General features: G+C 41.9%; 2 protein-coding genes across 2 annotated transcripts in view; one reads left to right on the top strand and one right to left on the bottom strand.

Moving 5' to 3' along the window:
• The first annotated feature begins 2332 nt into the window (after positions 1-2332).
• On the top strand, positions 2333-4341 carry LOC110000592 (hydroxycarboxylic acid receptor 2). The gene has a single exon (XM_020655921.3). The coding sequence runs from the start codon at positions 2728-2730 to the stop codon at positions 3748-3750; it is 1023 nt and encodes a 340-aa protein (XP_020511577.2). The 5' UTR covers positions 2333-2727; the 3' UTR covers positions 3751-4341.
• A 2516-nt stretch (positions 4342-6857) lies between these two features.
• The window catches only part of kntc1 (kinetochore associated 1), a 28681-nt gene continuing 17360 nt past the window's right edge, over positions 6858-18178 (bottom strand). The window contains exons 40-62 of the mRNA XM_020655909.3: positions 17571-17687; positions 16573-16682; positions 16264-16480; positions 16064-16153; positions 15809-15974; positions 14724-14782; positions 14393-14609; positions 14233-14306; positions 13919-14129; positions 13444-13556; positions 13171-13226; positions 12968-13046; positions 12392-12516; positions 12138-12273; positions 11632-11727; positions 11484-11540; positions 11123-11177; positions 10262-10325; positions 9436-9565; positions 9250-9339; positions 8199-8353; positions 7447-7549; positions 6858-7268 (exon numbers count right to left, since the gene is read on the bottom strand). Coding sequence (XP_020511565.2) covers positions 7233-7268; positions 7447-7549; positions 8199-8353; positions 9250-9339; positions 9436-9565; positions 10262-10325; positions 11123-11177; positions 11484-11540; positions 11632-11727; positions 12138-12273; positions 12392-12516; positions 12968-13046; positions 13171-13226; positions 13444-13556; positions 13919-14129; positions 14233-14306; positions 14393-14609; positions 14724-14782; positions 15809-15974; positions 16064-16153; positions 16264-16480; positions 16573-16682; positions 17571-17687 — 2556 coding nt within the window. The 3' untranslated portion in view covers positions 6858-7232. The remainder of the gene's footprint in view (positions 7269-7446; positions 7550-8198; positions 8354-9249; positions 9340-9435; positions 9566-10261; positions 10326-11122; positions 11178-11483; positions 11541-11631; positions 11728-12137; positions 12274-12391; positions 12517-12967; positions 13047-13170; positions 13227-13443; positions 13557-13918; positions 14130-14232; positions 14307-14392; positions 14610-14723; positions 14783-15808; positions 15975-16063; positions 16154-16263; positions 16481-16572; positions 16683-17570; positions 17688-18178) is intronic.

Genomic DNA, 18178 nt, shown 5'->3' with positions numbered 1-18178 from the left:
ACATCTTACACTCAAAATATTTAGAATTTAACCGATGAAAAAAGTCATTTATCTGAAAGATCAACGTTCAGGGAGATTAAAAGTCTTCCTTCATCATTACACAGTTTGAGTGAGCAGAAAAAGGTGGATTAAAAAGTTTTTCTTTCAGCAGGAGAAAAAGTGACTTACCTCTTCAAGGGTTAGCAGGGGACTGATCAGGTGGAACTTCAGTGTGCTGAATGTTCTGTTGAGCCCTTATGAGCTCACAGACAACAGAGGAGCGTTCTACTGGTTCCGATTCTACACTCAGCTCCTTGTTTACGTTTGAATTTAAACACTCAGTGACTTTAACATGGAGTCCAAATGTTTAGAGCCAGTGAACACGTTTCATGTACAAACCTTCACAAACTCTGTAACATCAGTCAGAGGAGGCGGTAGTGAGCAGATTAACATTTACTACAATAAAAGGCAGAAAAACACACAAAACTCAGATTCAGGTCACTTCATCAAAAAGCTGTTTTTACAGCATAAATTAATGTTTACAGCCTGGATCAAAAATACAAATAAGTCTGTTCAGTTATTATCCTGTCTCTCACACACCCCTGAGACCGAGGGGTGTGGGAGATCTCTGGCGCAAGGTTTCTCCCGAAGCACCCTGTTTCATGTACATTGGAAAGAAGTACAAGCAACCTAACTAGGACTCAAAAGCCAACGTGTAAAAGTGTGTTTTGAGGCGGGACTTATAAGATTCCACAGAGGGGGCAGACCTGACTGAGGGAGGAAGGCTGTTCCACGAGCGAGGGGCCTTGACCACAAAGGCTCGGTCACCTCGGAGTTAATAGCGAGAGTGAGGTACATCTAGGAGGCCCATGTCAGAGGATCTGAGGGGCCTAGCCGCTGTGTAGGGGCTGAGGAGATCAGTAATATAAGAGGGTGCTTTAAAAACAAACAATGCAACCTTAAAATCAATTCTTTAACGAATTGAAAGCCAGTGAAGAGAGGCCAAAACAAATGACATTGTCATCCAGATATGCTGCAGCAAAACCAGAGAAATCACAAAGTACCTGGTCCACGAGTCTCTGGAAAGTTGCTGGAGCGCCGTGCAACCCAAATGGCATAACTGTGAACTGGAAAGGGACCCATGGTGTCCTGAAGGCTTTCCTAGTCTTTCATACAGTTCATCAATTCTTGGTGTTGGATAGGAATCAAACTAAGACATGTGTTTCAGGTACCTGAAATCAATGCAGATCCTTATGCTTCCATCCTTCTTTGGTACGAGCACAACTGGGTTACACCACTCGATGATTAGGGACAGCATCAGGTCAACCTCCCTTCTCAGTGAGGCCGACAGGCCCTCAGGGATCCTGTAACTTAATATTCTCACAGAAACAGGATTCTCCTGGAAAACTTCTGACTTACAGATACAGATAACCTGAAGACTTTGGCCGTCTGAAAGGTTACTAAGGGCGCGGTCACACTGGCAATCCATACCGTGCCTAAGCATGCTTCACCCCTAAAGTCCAGTTCGCTTGACCAGTGTGACCACTGTACACTTTCTTGGCCATGGCACGCTTCAGGGAGGTTTGCTTCGGCACGGTACAGTTCATGCATGAGCACAAGCACGCGGGTAAACAACACTGACAGCCTTTATTAGAGAGAAATCTGGAGTTTTCTGGCTGTATCTGAATAACATGACTCAAAGTAAAACCATGAAGTAGCTGTCATGTTCTCGGATGTGCGGACGTGGACTCTACCGCACGTCACTTTTATTTTTTTAATTCATTTATGGCTGTATCTGATTAAAATTACTCAAAATAAGTCAGTTATGTGAAGTACCCTACTGGAGCATGAGTGCCCTGGTTTTGATCCCTGGTATGTCGTTGGCCCAAGTTTCTTTAGGATTTGGAACAGTTTTGCCATTTAGCCAACAGTTTGTTGTCATCACTAGGTAGGAGCACCAACACTTTCTGTCCTGGGTGGAAGGATCTCTGCCTGACTGACTTGTTGTACCAGGACTTCTGTTGCTGCTGGGCATCCGCCATGTGCGATTGGGCCAGCTCACCCATTTTCTCCAGCCGCTCTCTCATCTGGATGACATAGAATACAATGTTAACAGATCCCACCCTCCCCTTGCTCCCCTCCCAGATCTCTCTCAACAGTGTGTTAGTGGTTTTTACATGGAAATATAAGAGTTGATGTCGTGAGACAAAATTGGCCACAGAAACCTTTTTTTTTTTTTTTTTTTTACATTCTGGGTATCTGGCTGCAAGTGACAAGTGGTAAATTAAACCACTGTGATGTCCTGTGGCTTTTTGCAACTACAGCGCTATCAGGGGGAAGAGAGAAGCATAGTTTCTCAGAAGAGCTAATAATAATGATCCTAAGTGAAACAAGAAGTACAGTTTAATAAATATTCAGCAGTATGGGTGACAATTCTGCAAAACAGGTTCTGTCTTTCTCGATATGAGGATGCTGTTTCTGCAAAAAGGTGTGGAAACTTCCATACCCAGATATGAGGTTTTTTTTTTTATATGAACTGATGCTGTCCATGAACAACAAGCTGCTCTGCATAGTTTACCACACCTAGCGCAAAGACACGAGAAAAGCAGAACCAGCCAGACATCAAGGAAATGTGAAAAAACCACAAACACTTTTTTTTAATTAGACGGTTTCTCTTGTATAGAGAAGCTAGCGCACTCAACGAGGGGATTCTTTTTCGGCAGCCAGAGAGGCAACATCTCTGACAACATGCAATGCAACTTCAACGGGACTCTGCTGATCAGTGTGCTGCCTCCACTGCTGGCCACAGAGTTTATTTTTGGAGCGTTAGGAAATGGCTTGGCTCTCTGGATCTTCTGCTTCCACCTGAAGCCGTGGAAAAGCAGCACAGTGTTGCTCTTCAACCTGGCCATGGCTGATTTTCTCCTCAACATGGCTCTGCCTTTCAGGGCCAGCTACTACAGCTCTGGGATAAAGTGGAGGTTTGGCGGCGCTTTTTGCAACATCTGCCTCTTCTTGCTGGCGATGAACCGCAGCGGCAGCACCGTCTTCTTGATGGTGATCGCCTTGGACAGATACATGCGCGTGGTGCATCCCCATCACCTCATCAACTCTCTGAGCATCTCTAAAGCTTGGTGCGGAGCTCTGGCACTGTGGCTGATCACCATCTGCATGACCACTCATGTTTTCACCTTAAAGCACGTCAACACGACCTACTGTGAGAGCTTCATGATCAACACTGAACCCGGACACAACCTGACCTGGCATAAGTTTGAGTTCATCTTCTCCTTCTATTTGCCTCTGCTTGTGATTCTCTACTGCACGATCCACATCGTCGTCGTCCTGAGAGGGAGGCAGCTGGCCAAGGATGCAAAGATTCAGAGGGTTCTGTGCTTCCTCATCGTGGTGGCAGCGCTCTTCATTGTTTGCTTCCTCCCGAGCAACATCATGCAGCTGCTGATTTGGATCAAGACCAAGAAAGCACACAGCACCCTGCAGGAATCTGAAGTCTGCCCGGCACTGGAAGACCTGACCACAGCTTTTTACATCAGCATCAGCCTGACTTATCTCAACAGCGCATTGGATCCTTTGGTCTACTACTTCTCCAGCTCTGCCGTTAAGACCAGCTGCAGGAAAGCTCTTCATCTGCCCCAAGCAGACACGATAGAGAGTACGGAGAGGAAAACTCGAGAGACAGGCTCCCAGTCACTCAGTCAGCTGGCTCACAGGGAGATTATTGAGGGGATCGTTGAGATGGAAGCAGGAAGATGAAAGCTCATTTTAATTTAAAAGTTTTTTTTTTATGTAAGCTCTGCAGCTAAAAAAGAAGATAACATTTTACTTTACATACAGCAGATGTAACCTAAATGTTTGCTCCACATAATTTAATTTCCTTTGCAAAACATGTGCAGGCAGCTTTACTTTGTCATTCTTTGTATAACCTCTGCACTTTAAGCATTGTTGGGTAATAAGACACTTTATCAGTTGTGAAGTGGAGCTACTACTGCAGGAAGTTAGAAGGAAACAAGCTGATTGATTCAGCAGTATGAAGAATGGTAACACAGGAACGCACAAAAAAAACAAACACATTAACTTGTGCAATATTTTTGGGGGGCTTTTGGGGACGTCAGGGGGCTCCGTATTTCTTGTCAGCAAAAAAAAAAGATGTAGTAATTTGCCAGGAAAAGGCATGTCTGATAGAGGGATTTAGTGTGTGTGGATGCATGTTTATGTGTTGATGTGTGTGGTGAGGGGTGGAGGGGCTTGAAAGATTTTCATCTACGATGGAGAGGACTGAAAAAGTTATTACAAGTGGGATATCTCTTTAGTTGGAGTGTGTAAATAAAAATGCATTAAAATCTATTTTGCTATTAATTGTTGAAATATCTTAGACTGTTAATAAAAAAAATAAAAAGACAACTCAACTATTTTGTTTTATGGGAAATAAACCTTTTTTTTTTTATCTCTCATCGTGTAACTTAACTGGCAGTTCATTAAAGTTCTAGTGCACCTTTAATTTGTGTATTTATAAATAATGAGTTTCATATTTAAATACTTTTTCCCCTTTTATTATATTATTAACTCTGAACACAAGAGGAAGTGAAACACTGCTGCAAGAAGGCAAAACATGTATTCAATCTCTTTACAGTGACAACAGTAAAGTCAGACTACTTCCAATGAAGCTACTGTGTGAAATAATATAATATTTGACTGAAGACCTCACATCTTTATATTTGACTGAAGACCTCACATCTTTATATTTGACTGAAGACCTCACATCTTTATATTTGACTGATCAGCAGATTTCCATTCAGAGCTTCCTCACAGAAACATCATCTGAGTACTTTTATGATTGATAACGGCACTAAGGTTGTCAAAATGTACAATACTTTAATGCTTTTTCAGCACCATGTGTTTTGAACTGATACCATCTCTGTTATTTATGTGATCGATAGTAGACAGGCCTGGCCAATAAGATCGGTAATGGCTTTTTTTTAACCACAGATATCTGCCTATATTACCAGATTTATTCACCAGTAAAAACCATTTAATTTGAGTTTCATTGTAATCACACTAGCAGCTCTCTTTCACCAACAGAGGACGCTATACAGATTACAACAAGCACCATCACTCTCCAGTGTGTCAAGTGATGATGTTCGTAGGTGCAGTTACTTTCCAGTTGAGTGACCGACTTGTCTTCATTATGTTTTTTCCACAAGTGTTTCATAACTGCATTTGAGGGATCATCAAAAAAAAATGTGTATAACTATCTACCGCTACAGATTGAAGATAGATCTAAGAAAGATATCGGCCGATATGAAAGGTATCAAATCTTCTCTTCCTGATATCGATATCAGCCCCAGAAATCCCAAATCTGTCCGGCCCTAAGCGATGATATTGAAAAGTACCAAAACTACTTCATTAGACAGGTGTGTTGGAGAGGAATGAATTCATCAAACATTTCAGGTAAACTCCAGCACTCCAAGCAATTTTTGATCATTGAAAACAAGAAATGAACTAATATTGGAGCCTAAGAATTCTGTTTGCTGCCATGGAATCGAAACAGGTACACAACAGGAGAGTGGGGGACGACATGCAGCAAAGGGCCGTTATTGGATTCTAACCCACAGCCACAGCGACAAACACTATAGCCTCTGTACATGAGGCGCACAACATAACCTCTAGGCTATCAGCGCTCCCTAGATCAACTTAACTTTGACTATAAATCTACATGAAATGTCACATCTAGACAATATGAGAAGTCAGATCTCTCCCTGTGTTCAGCTGAATGAAGGTGGGTAACTAAGAGAGACCACAGTGTGCGGTGTGCCTCAGGGTTTAAGCTTCTGACGGCACTTCATCAAGAGTAATGTTTGCTGTTACACATTAAAAAGATGCATGTTGCAGGGTCACACTTTGAAGTTGCAATTAAAAGAACTCCTGAACACATTACAACAACAAGCAGTAGCTCAGTCTGTTGCGTCTTGGGTTGGGAACTGGAGGGTTGCTGGTTCAAGTCCTGGTATGGACCAAAATATGGAAGTTGGTCTGGTAGCTGGGGAGGTGCCAGGGTACTTCCTGAGTACTGCTGAGGTGCCCATGAGCAATGCACCCAACCCCCCCCTCCAAGAGCTCTGGTGATCTCTGTGTGTAGCAGCCCCACTCTCTCATCACTCCATTAATGCATGACCACAGCTCCAGTGTGTGCATGTGTGTGAAGCATTTCTCAATAACAGAGGGTAAAACAGAATTTCCATCCAGGATTAAAAAAATAAATAAAGCATATAAAAAATAACAAGTGTGCTCAATGAAAGTCTCACATGTTGTGAAGCTACAATATTGTGGCACAACCATACTATACCCTATTCTGCCAAGGTGGAAACTGAAGATACACTGCAGAGAAAATCAAAGAAACTGATTTAATCTTAAAGGCTTTGTATGTGATTTTTTGATCCAGCAGATGTCGCCCTTGAGCACCAGCATGAAACCAAAACAACTCGCGCTGCATTGTTGTGTTAGCATGCTAATCCTAGCGATATTTATTATGCTGGTATCTTCACACTGCATGTAAATTTACCTAAAATGAGCGTGATCTAGAAACACAGTTAAGCAGTGAGTACAGTATGTTATTCTTCTTTTCTCTAGTCCCTCAATTAAACAACTTTTATACATGAGGGGAGGAGTCAGCCGGCCGTCCTGGCGATGTAAACAAACTGAAGATAGGACTCTGAAAACATCACAGACAGTGGGACTCGGGTGTTACACCCATTGTAGACAGTCATGACTCACAGAGTTATTTTCAGAGGAGATACTTGATTTCTATTATATTTAAGTATGAAAAATCACATATAAAGACTTCAAGTTTTTGAAGGAACGAAGACATTTGTACAAGCTTCAGTTTATTGATGTGCATTCTCCCAAGAGGAGAAAAGGCAGCGTTTAGAAACTTCTTTTCAAATATACGTTTGACATTTTATGACACGTTTGTTATCCTGTCTTCTTATTACTTTACCTCACTGCTTCTCTACTTCATGCGAGTCATCAAACACAATACACACATGTACTGTATGAACAAGTCAGGAGGTACTATAATAAAATATAAATGTGAGTTTTATTCCCCAAAAGAATTCCTTTATACAATGAATAAAGAACAACATCTGATTAAATATGACAAGAAGAGGAGAAAGGTAAATGGAGAGGTGCAAATGTTGAGTCCCAAACAGAAACAGAAGAATAAAGCTGCAGGAAGAAGTTCATCCTGAAACTCCATTTTGCATGTTGAGAAACTCCTGAAACAAAAAAAGAAGAAAGAAGAATTTAAAGTCTGTTACGAGTTAAGAAGATGAAAAAAACAAAACATTTATGTATTTGAATGTCATAAAGCCACCGGTTTATTCATCATATTATTCTCCCTATCCTGCATTGTGTCTCAGATTAAACCGGCTGAATGACGTCAGCTTCAGTTACCTTCAGGCCGCTCGGCGAGGGGGCGCCGTTTGTCGTCGGTTTCCCTCTTTGATGCTCTCCGTGTTTCACGAAGGCTCGAGCGAGCGAGTTCGCGTCATCCTGACTGAGAAACATTTGAACATGTTTGATCTTTGTTACATTCAGTATGAAGGATTCAGACGTCAGACCATTCACCTGTATACAGAGTGTAAAGATGGACCACTCAAAAGTACGGTGGCTGGGAAGTGAAAACCCAAAATTACACAGTGAGACACTTTTTACATGTTGGGAAACATTTTTACATTAAAAAAAAATAAATTTACAAAAAGCGAAAACACTTTCACCGAGGACAAAACAAATGTATATTTTAGAAAACAAATTTACAAGATGCAAAGCACTTTTACGAGCGCTGATAAAAATTTACAAGAGGTAGAAACTTGGCGGAAAATGGAACGTACCAAATGCCAGAAGTGAGCGAGTGAGCTGTCACTTATATTGGCAGGGTGGATTTTATCGCCTCATTTGACACCTACCCTGCAGCTGAAGGCATTAAAAATAACTACAGAGAAATAAACCCATCTTCTGTGATTTTCTCGCTCAGAGAGGCTTCAGTCTGTTTCATACCCAGATAAAAACTCCTCACAGAGGCTTTCAATTAAATCAAGTATTAATATGTTATTTAATCTAATTTACAATCTAACCGGAGAACAAACCACAGATAAGAAAACTCCGGTGAACGCCAGAATATTCATGAAAACTGCTCAAGAATTTACCAGTTCTGGCTGATCAGGAGGTCCACCAAGTCCTTCACCTGGTTCTGCTGTCCCCGCGACACGATCAGCTGCTTCAGATGCTCAAAGTGTTTGGTCTTCAACAGTTTCTGCTGCTCTCCGTTTTGGATGATGAAGGTCAGCACGGTTTCCCTGACCTGAGGACACATTTAAAAGGTATTCATGTCAAACAAAGCAGACGCACAGAGTGCTGCGTGGGTGATGCAACACGTTTTAAAAGAACGTGTCCCTCTGGTGCTTTTCAGCGTGGGGACCCAACTTAGAAACTGTCGAAGACACTCAGCGAGGTATTTAATTTTAAACAAGCCTTTAATTCATCGGCGCTACGATTTATAAAAACATGCAAACATGTTGGTGCCCTGATGAAGGATATCACTCACACCTTTAAACCCAAACATCACAGTTAAGATCTTCACACCTTTCAGTCCTGCAGAAGTGAACCTGATAAACAGGAAACTATGTTGGAGGAGATATATTTCTACAACATCAACATCAGTGGTGTGCATTAACTGCAGAACAGAGTCCCAGAGTACATCTGATCTTATCAACACATCTTTCTTTGAACAGCAACAATTCAGAACACATGTTATCTCGAGACCTTTGACAAAAGAGTTGTTGCTCCATTTGGCATTTTACTGAGTTAAAGAGCTAGCCATAGCACTTAGCAGGGAGTGACTGATCATCCCCCCCCAAAAAATGAAGTTCAGCAAACAGGAAATTATGTAAAAGGGATGCTGCAAAAGTCACAGTGTGATGTGGACACTATATCCAATATGAGGATGAAGCAACAGAGTCTGATGCTCTGATGACATTTTCGTCCCCACACTTCCCCTTCAACATTTCCTGCTTAGTTCACACATCAGCTGAGCTCTTGCAGAGATCTTACTGTACGAGGGGGCTGGCAGGACAAGTCTGGATAGAGTCATGCAGCTCAACCCGGACATTTCAGGACATTTCAGGAGTGCATGTGTGAGAGGGATATGTGCGTAAACCCTTATTTTACTCTGAAATCCTAGACTAGATGTTGTCTGACCTGTGAGGGGATTCCTGCCAAGTCTCCCGTGTTCATTAGCTCCTCCTCCTGCTCCAGGACAGCCACGGGGTCACACACTGACAGAAAGCCCTGGAAACAACGAAGAGACACTGTGAGGGTCACAATAACGTCATGAGAATTAAAGATCTAACCTTCCTGTTTCTTTTCTGTCATTTTGATACTCACCTTGATCTGCTGCGCCTTTTTATGAGCACACGGGATGAGCAGCAGAGTTCCCAGGGCGAAGGCTGGAAGATTGAACTGTGCAAAACGATTTGCAATTCCTATCAGGTCCAGATTTAACAGGAAAGGGCACCTTGGGAAGAAGGCGAGGCAAGTTTAACTTTGTTTGTACCCGTAGGTAGATTTGATATACAGTGAGTGAGTCGACCTCCTTTTACATACAAAGAGGAGGACGGGACAAAACATGATGAAGTCACTACAGTGCTCAATGCTAGAGCAAAAAGCGCTCCATCAAGATAAAGGAACAACAAGATAAAATGTGCAGTGATCAATAAATAATCTACAGCACTGCTGCTGTTTTATGTGGGTGGTATAAATCTATGCTTGTATCTTTTAGTTTTACAGGATGATACTTTAAACCTACATCCAGACGAGGGGAGCAGAAATTCAACATCTAAAGGGCGGGAGTCATATCTTAAAATAGAGCCGGGTATCCTCTGTTACTGTTATTTAAGAACGATCTTTTTTTCTTCGATCTCTTTGCTGTTATAGATTTTATTCCGCCTGAGGTCCAAACTCCACCAATTTTTCATTAAATCAATTTCATTGGTTAAAAAAATCTATGATTTCTCTTTAAGGAGTTAGTGGTTTTCTACTGTGCTAGTCTTAGGACACACCCCTGATCTAAAGGACTTGCAGGAGCCCTTTATTAGGAAAAAAAGATTGTAAAAATGTTGCACTGTCATTTGATCAATATGATCCATTTTGATTGTTTTCCCAGCGTTCAGAGCAGTTGGCTGTAAATGGTTGAGATGGGAGAAAAACGTACTTGAGCAGAAGAACAAAGGTCCTGTACAGCGTGGCTTGTTGTTCCGGACTCAGAGGAACAGAAGCTGTGGACAAGAGGACAGAACAGACAGTGAGTGCAGACGTTTATTTAAAACCTTTAATACAGGTGGATATTTCTCTCCATGTGCTATAAGCCTAAATTAAACTCGTGCAAAAGGGTTCCAGTATTTAATTTTACTTTTTGGATTTCATTCAGTGCAAAGAAACAAGCTCCTTCATGCAAATACAAAAAGGACAACACATATTTTTAAAGGCTGTCAGCATTAACTAATTAAGCGCAATAAATAAGTCCAGAAATAAATTCTTTTTTTTTTTTATTGTGATTAATCCCATGCTATTTTGTCCCTTTAGGCTCTCCGTAGATAGTCCTCCTCAGTGTCTCCCTGTAGTCACAGTGATGTAAAAGAAGGACACTGCTGCATCTTTGAATGTCTCATTTCACTTTAACAAACTCTCAGACAGCTCAGCCGACGAGTCCAAAGTAAAAATCCACCTCATGACATCAAACAGTTCACTTTTTAATCGTTCCTTTTCGCTGTTTTTAGCAAGTTTTGGATCCTTTTTACCTCGTTAAGTTAATGTCGTAATCTTCGATCTACCAGAAGGTCCTTAAATTTATTTCAAAATAAAAGCAGGGATGAATCCAAACAGCAGGTACTCTCAACAAATCCTAAAAAAAAAAGCTCTAACAAGTCTTGTTTTTAAAAGTGAAACAATGGAATTTCAAATATGCCATTATCTATTGTAATTTTGGGATTAAAAAGTGTGATCATCACACAGCATTTTTTTCTCATGTCTTTTTAAGGCTGCATCGGTCATCCATTTTTTTGTAATAAAGTACCTGAGACAAAAGGAGCCAGGATCATACTCCTCCACGTCCTGGAGAAACTTGAAATCTGAAGAGGAAGAAAACTTTTATTGTTGTAGTGGTTGAGGTGTAGAAGAGGTTGATTTTTCTGTGACATTTATGGTCGTGGTCTTGATCCCTAAATGTCTCGATCTCTGAGCTCTCTGGTCTCGGGTATGTCTTGGTTTCAGTGAGGTCTTGACTAAGACACTAATTTAATCTAAAAAACTGTTGATTCAACTTAAACTCCAATTTTACCCTACTCAATAAAATATGACAACTCAATGGTATTTGTAGGCAGTGTTTCTCGATGTGTTCGTATTATGACCATTATTTGCATGTTGCATCACGTTACCTCCCACAGAGCAGGCACAGCCATTACTGCCTCTAGCACCCTCTGAAGGTGGTTGATCTGCGGGGGGGAAATCAGAAGGATGAATATATATTCATAACACACCTTTGTTTTATTGAAGCACTTCTTGATAAAGTTTTTTTCTCCTCACCAAGTTGAAGCCCAGCAGCTTCTGCAGCAGACTGTTCCACAGCTGAGCGTCGTACACCTGATACTCCAAACACAGGTCTGCAACCAGCCGCACCGCCTGAAATGACAAAGGGGTTTCAGGATCCAGATGTGCAGTTTTCCGCTAGGCCATCTGCACCCCTATCACTCAGTTTTTTTTGTCTGTTTGCAGTGTTTTCATGTTTAAACAATGCCTGTGTTTGCAACATGTCCCTCCTGAATCCAAAATTCCCCCACCCCCCAAATTATTTTAACCACTTAATAGTGACCTATTGATGCGAGGGTGGCTGATGGATAGGTCAGCAGCATCTGACTGAAACAAAACGATGTAAAAGAACGGCAATTGTACTCAGGTCTCCATCCAACAGGTAAAATGTACGCATGAAATCATTTTTTTGTAAGAAATTCTGAATTTTGCTACAATTCTTGATTCTTGCAAATCTTTAAATCTTGACAACGAGTTTCTTATTGGTCTTAGAGAGAAAGTACCTGTGGCTCATGGCTGTGGTTCTTCCACAGCCCTTTGACCAAGCCTTCTTTGGGACTGTTGAGAAAAGACTGCACAGTGTACGGGATGTTTAAGGCCTCCAGTTGAGAAACAAAGATGTAGCACTTCAGGTAATACCTACATGGAAATATGACAAACACAAACATCAACACATCCTGCACATCAACTTTCGCTATCTGTCAATTAATAAAGGTATTCAACCATTACAGTTAAAACAGATTCCATGTTCTCTTACTGGATTTTGGTACTTGGGATCTGCAGCTGAGCCTCCAGAGTTGCTGCATCAGCGAGGCGTACAAGACAAAGCAGCGCTCGAGTTCGATGGCAGAAGGTGAGACGAGGCCCAGAGGTGCTGAGGGGCTACAGGGAGTGACAAGAACTGAGATGAGGCATTCCCTCTTTGAAGTACCCACATCCTGTTTCTGGGCGTGCACGCTCATGCAGCGACCGGCAGTGGGTCTTCAGCTTCCTTTACCTCAATCAACTCTGCACAACAAAATTACTTTTCTTGGTATTACTAAAAATAGAAACCTTTACCTTAAACATCTTGAGCTCCGTATTTAACCTTCCTCCTGGTCCTAATTATTCATTCTGATGCTTAAATGTGTTTATGTTCTTAATATTGTTTGACTTAATTTATTTATTCTTCTTCCTCCTCTTGGCTCTTGCACTTTATAAAAACACGGAGAGAACAATGTAGTTCTCTTATCTGTTAAAATGTTTTATAATAAAAAATGATATAAACTTAAACAATGAGGAACTCTCTCTGAAGTCTTGTTCCTATATTGTCTCTCTGCAGTGCGTTACTCACCCAGGTCTCTGCTGATAGGATGGGGCTTAGAAGACGCAAAGCATCATTCATAGAGCAGGACTGCAGCATGTACACCACCCTAAGCTCGTCAAATACACAAAACAAGACATGAAGCAAAACATATAACGCTGTAATGCAAAAATATAAAAAGTGCTTTTTTTTCTAATTCAAATACTGCAGGAAGTTACAGTGACGGCTCTTACCTCATTAAGTCTGGATCCTCTTCGATGTTGTTGACACATTCATAATTACCGATATCCTTCATAAAAGAAAAAGATGGACTTGGTAAATTGTCTTGATCTTGTTAGTTATTTTCTAGTCTTCTGACTTATTAAAAGAGCTTTTAAACTACAGGTCACACCTACACATTCACACACTGGTGACAGAGGCTGTTGTGTTTTTGACTGAGATGCAAACAAACCATGATCAGCCATGATAAGCGTGTGCACATGAGGGTAAGCTCAGGGGGGACAAACCTTGGTCACAGCAGGTCCCGTTTTGCAGATCCACTTTTCTAACATCATGTTTCGGATTTTCAGGAGATCCACGCTGTTGATGGAGGCTATTTCCTTAACGGCTGCGTGTATATCTGATCAAGAAAAGGCAAGGCAGGTTTATATAAAGAGCACATTTTAAAGCAACAAGGCATTTCAAAGTGCGTCACACAAGACACCAAAAGCATCATGACAAAGGGGGAAAAAGACATTAAAAGAAGACATTAAAACAAACCTTAAAACAAACCATTAACAATCACGATGAATGATCCAATTCAGAGGTTTGAGCGTTGTTCAAGTTACAAAATGTTAACAGAATATAGTTTTTAGCTCAGATATAAACAATTTGTTGTCTGAAATAGGAAAAAATGTAAAGGCAGAAAGAGGTCCGATACCTTGCGGAACCGCCAAGACAGTGTGCCTTGTGGCGCACTCTGGACAAACTGAATGCGCTCACCTGGGTAAGTTTGTCCTCCTGTGTCTCTGTACTGCTGCTCCACACTGCTGTGTTCGTACAGGGCCACTATGAGCCGGGCTGGCAGCCCAGTCAGCTTCAGAAGCTCGGGGCTGTTGAGCTGGCCGGTGATCAAGGTGTTCTCAGTCGCCGAGCGCTGGAACTGCAGCTTCAGCTTGGACAGGAAGGTCTCCCCTCTGGCCCTCGCTGCCTCCTGTTCAGGATTAAAACCAAAACAGTTTAAGAAAGACTAACCAGATTAAGACTTTAGAGGCTGTTCGGTCTGATTTCTTCAGGTGAAAATCTGATATACTGACCTCAAGGTTGGGATCTTTCAGCCAGGCATCTCCCAGAGCCAAACAGAACTTGAGCGACTGGGTCTTCTCATAGCCTGGAGAAAGGAGGAAAACATTCAGTATACAGCTAGAAAAAGCAGAGCGGCAGTGTAGCTGTGTTGTCTTATCTGCGGGGTCAGACCTGCCGGCAGCTCCTGGGTGATCTTGTGTGCTGTGGCTGCAGCCCACTCCGGGCTCTGGATGCAGTGGATGTACTTCATCATGGTCTTGGCCACCTTGAATGTCTCCTTGTTTTGGCCGTAACCCTGACCCTTCTTCCTCTGCTCTAAGAGTAACGGCTTCATCTTCTTCTCAAACACGTGGTTCGCTGCTGACATGTACAGCTTGTCAAGGCTCACCTGGAACGAGACGGGTCAGGTTTAAATAAGCTGCGTAACAAGTCGAGATGTTCTGTAAATGGTTTTGTGACATGAAAAGTGAGTGACTCTTCTTTTGGATTAGTGTGCTTTTACCTTCATCAGTTTGCTGATCAGAAGAAGTGTAGGGAAGGTCTCCTCACTGAGTTCAGGAGCTAAACACAGAAACAAACATTGAACACTTCTTGTTTAGTAAAAACATCTTTTTAAAACATTAATGCGAAATAAATTAAATAATTAAATCCAGAACAGAATTTAACATGCTGAGCTTCACATGGCGAACACAGTGATGCATGTTTGAAGCCTCTTCCGTCAACCATTTCAGTAACTCAGCTTCAGGATGGTAAAAGCTTTATTTATTAACTCAACGGTAATAAACCGGTAACCAGCTCAAACCGGTTTAATATGAAATGGAGTCTCAATTAAACATTGTGTCCCTTTTAGCGTTCTCACACTTTTCTTTTAAGATTTATTTGGGGGCTCTTCATGACTTTATTTTGGAGACAGGACAGCGGATAGAGTCAGAAACTGGGGGGAGAGAGAGAGGGGGGAACGACATGCGGGGAAAGGAGCCAAAAGCCGCTCTCGGAGACCCAAGCAACCGTACATGGGATGCGCACACTAACCGCAAGGCGACCAGCGGCGTGGCAAAATTTCAATGGTATATTATCTGCCTTAAAATACATAAACATATTCTGATATGTTTATACAGCTCCACAGGCCGACACTTCTGCAGAGCACTCGTCAATGCAAATATTAAGAGGGGTCTCTCTCTCTCTCTCCCCTCGGTGCAGAAAGTAGGAATAGACGCACTGCTCTACGAAGCAAGAACTACTGAATGATCCGTTATTAAATCTGCATTTTGTTTACAGATAACTATTCTTACATATTTTAATCAACAGATTTATAGAGGTTCTCATCTTTGCTGTGGATGAGCTTTGTTAAAGGCTTTATATGTGATTGTTTGATCCAGCAGATGTCGCCCTTGAGCACCAGCATGAAACCAAAACAACTCGCACTGCATTGTTGTGTGTTAAGTGTGAAAAATCACATATAAAGCCTTTAAAAAAATATTAAAGGCACGTCTCGAATAGATGCCAGTCCCAAATAAAGGCAGGGTGATTTCATAGAAGAGGGAAATAGAAACCCAGGCTATCAATTCATGTGTTAAAATAACTTACAGATAATCTTCCAGTAATGTTTGGTCTGCATGAGCAGGTGGAAGGGCAGTCTGCTGGTGGACAGCAGGTTTGGCAGCAGGCTGTTTTCTAGAAGATAAGTGCTCTCCACGTCTGACTGAGGAGAGACTCTCCTGTATGACTTCAGGTGCTGAAGGAGGCCCATCGCCTGTGGATAAGAAGAATAATATATAAGATACAAGCATCTGTTTAATAGCAAAGGTGCCACTGTGTTGTTGTTGTTGTTGTTTTTTTTACCTGACTAACAGAGAAGCTTGTCACGTTCTCGTCTGCAGCCTGTATGATCTTCAGCACCACTTCGATCCGCTCATAGTTGTAAGGGCTGAGCTGGAGGGTAAAGACATTGTCCATGTTAGATGAGCAGCAGAACTTACAATTAGTTTGAACACTTTCAACACAGGGAGTTTTTCATTCTGTTTTGTTCTTCTGACACGAACCTTGAACAGAGCAGCACAGAGGCTTTCCGTGAGCTCGCTGGTGCTGTGCAGCATGGGGATAACCTGCAGGACTCGCTCCAGTGCGTCTGCATGACATAAAGGCTGCATCTCTTCCTGGCCTGTGCTTGAATCACCAGCAGCCTCCTCGTCCTCCTGTAGCAGCAGTAAGGTGATGATGTACTGGTTGATCACGCCGTCACGGTCTAGACCAAAGGTGCTGTAGATGGAATTAGATAAAAAAAATATTATTTTTTTTTTACACTGAGAGAGATTAAAGCAGATTTCGATCGTGTCGAGTGAGCAGTTGACCTGCAGTACTGAAGGATAATGTCCGGGGTGATCTTCCTGTTTTTCACCAGATCTGGGATCAGACTTCCCTTCATTTCAGGCCGCTGACGGAAAACTGGCTGGATGGAAATCTGGAGCAGAGCAGGAGTAGACGTGGTAAAATTGATAAAGTCATGGCTTTGGATTTGAACAAGTTATTCATTCATTCAATTCAACCTTTATTTATAATAATAATAATGTATACTTTATTGAAATACACACACATGCACAAACAGAATCCTATGGACATGCACTAATGGAGAGATCTCAGAGTGAGGGGGCTGGTGGGGGCTCGGTGCCTTGCTTAAGGGCACCTCGGCAGTGCTCAAGAAGTGGACTGGCACCTCTCCAGCTACCAGTTTTCGGACATGGTCCGTGCCGGGACTTGAACCTCGACCCTCCGATTCCCAACCCAAGTCCCTACAGACTGAGCTACTGCCGCCCGGAATATACTGGAACATCGAGTCATTACAGACTCAATTAAACTTGGGGTTTCTAAGAGGCTAAGACAGTAAGTAAGTACTGGAGTGTAATAAAAAAGTCAAAAATGCACTAAAATAATTAAGCGAGCACAAAAATGCGATAAATAAAACACACTTACAAACAGAGGTTTGGAGGTTTAAAATTAGGTTTCTAAAATGCCCAAAATGTAAAAGTTCATTTCCCACAAGAAGAAGATGTATGTTGGAAATAGGTCCCATCTGGGGTGCCATTTTTTAATCTAACGTTTGACCATGTGCCGGGGTATCAGTTAGACTTAAAGCCTAACAATACTGAAGTCAGGGTAATGTGAGTCAATATCTTGTTATCCTTTTAAAAGTGTAACAACATTAGAAAGCTTATTTATTATGTATTTCACATATTTACATGTGTTCTTACAGTAAGAACTCTTCAAACAGTCTCTCATATAAAAGTAAATATCAAATAAAAGATGAAGTCAGAAAGGGAGTAATTAAAAGAAAAGCTTTCCAAACACGTACCTCCAGTTTGCCGAGCTCGATGCCCCACTCAGCATCAGTGATTACAGAGAGAAACTTCTCTCGTTCTCCTGCCTCGTTGTATAGGCAGCTCAGATTGGCCCCGATCCTCGCCACAGCCTGAAATCACCCAGACACAGTCGACCAGTTAGACTTGTTGAGGGTAATATGAATGAAGATGCTTAAATATATAATGAAGCAGTGATCACTTGTTACACAAACCTCTGTGTTCGTTGGATAAGTATGAGGTGAGCGAGGTTAAGGGGATTAACCTTTAAGGGGCCTCGGCATGACTCAGGAATTGAACTGGCACATAGCTGGTGCAACAGGTTACCAGTGTTTACTCAGACAAGAGTTTAACCTACTAAGGACCAAACTTAAAACTGTTATGATATTTGAAGGCAATCCTTTACACTGTGTTTTTAACAGACTCCGAAGCTCCTTCAGTGAGCGACTAGTGATGCCTCAATGTTCCACTGAACGGCTCAGGAGGTCCTTTGTTCCTGCAGCAGTCCGACATTGAAATGAACATTTTTAGTTGTGTTTCTGACTCGTGGCTGTACATGATTGTTCAAATGGTTTCAGTGGTGTTTGTTATTTATTTACTTGTT

The sequence above is a fragment of the Labrus bergylta genome, chromosome 2 (assembly GCF_963930695.1).
Source record: "Labrus bergylta chromosome 2, fLabBer1.1, whole genome shotgun sequence".
Taxonomy (NCBI): domain Eukaryota; kingdom Metazoa; phylum Chordata; class Actinopteri; order Labriformes; family Labridae; genus Labrus; species Labrus bergylta.
This window is presented reverse-complemented; position numbering and strand designations above follow the sequence as displayed.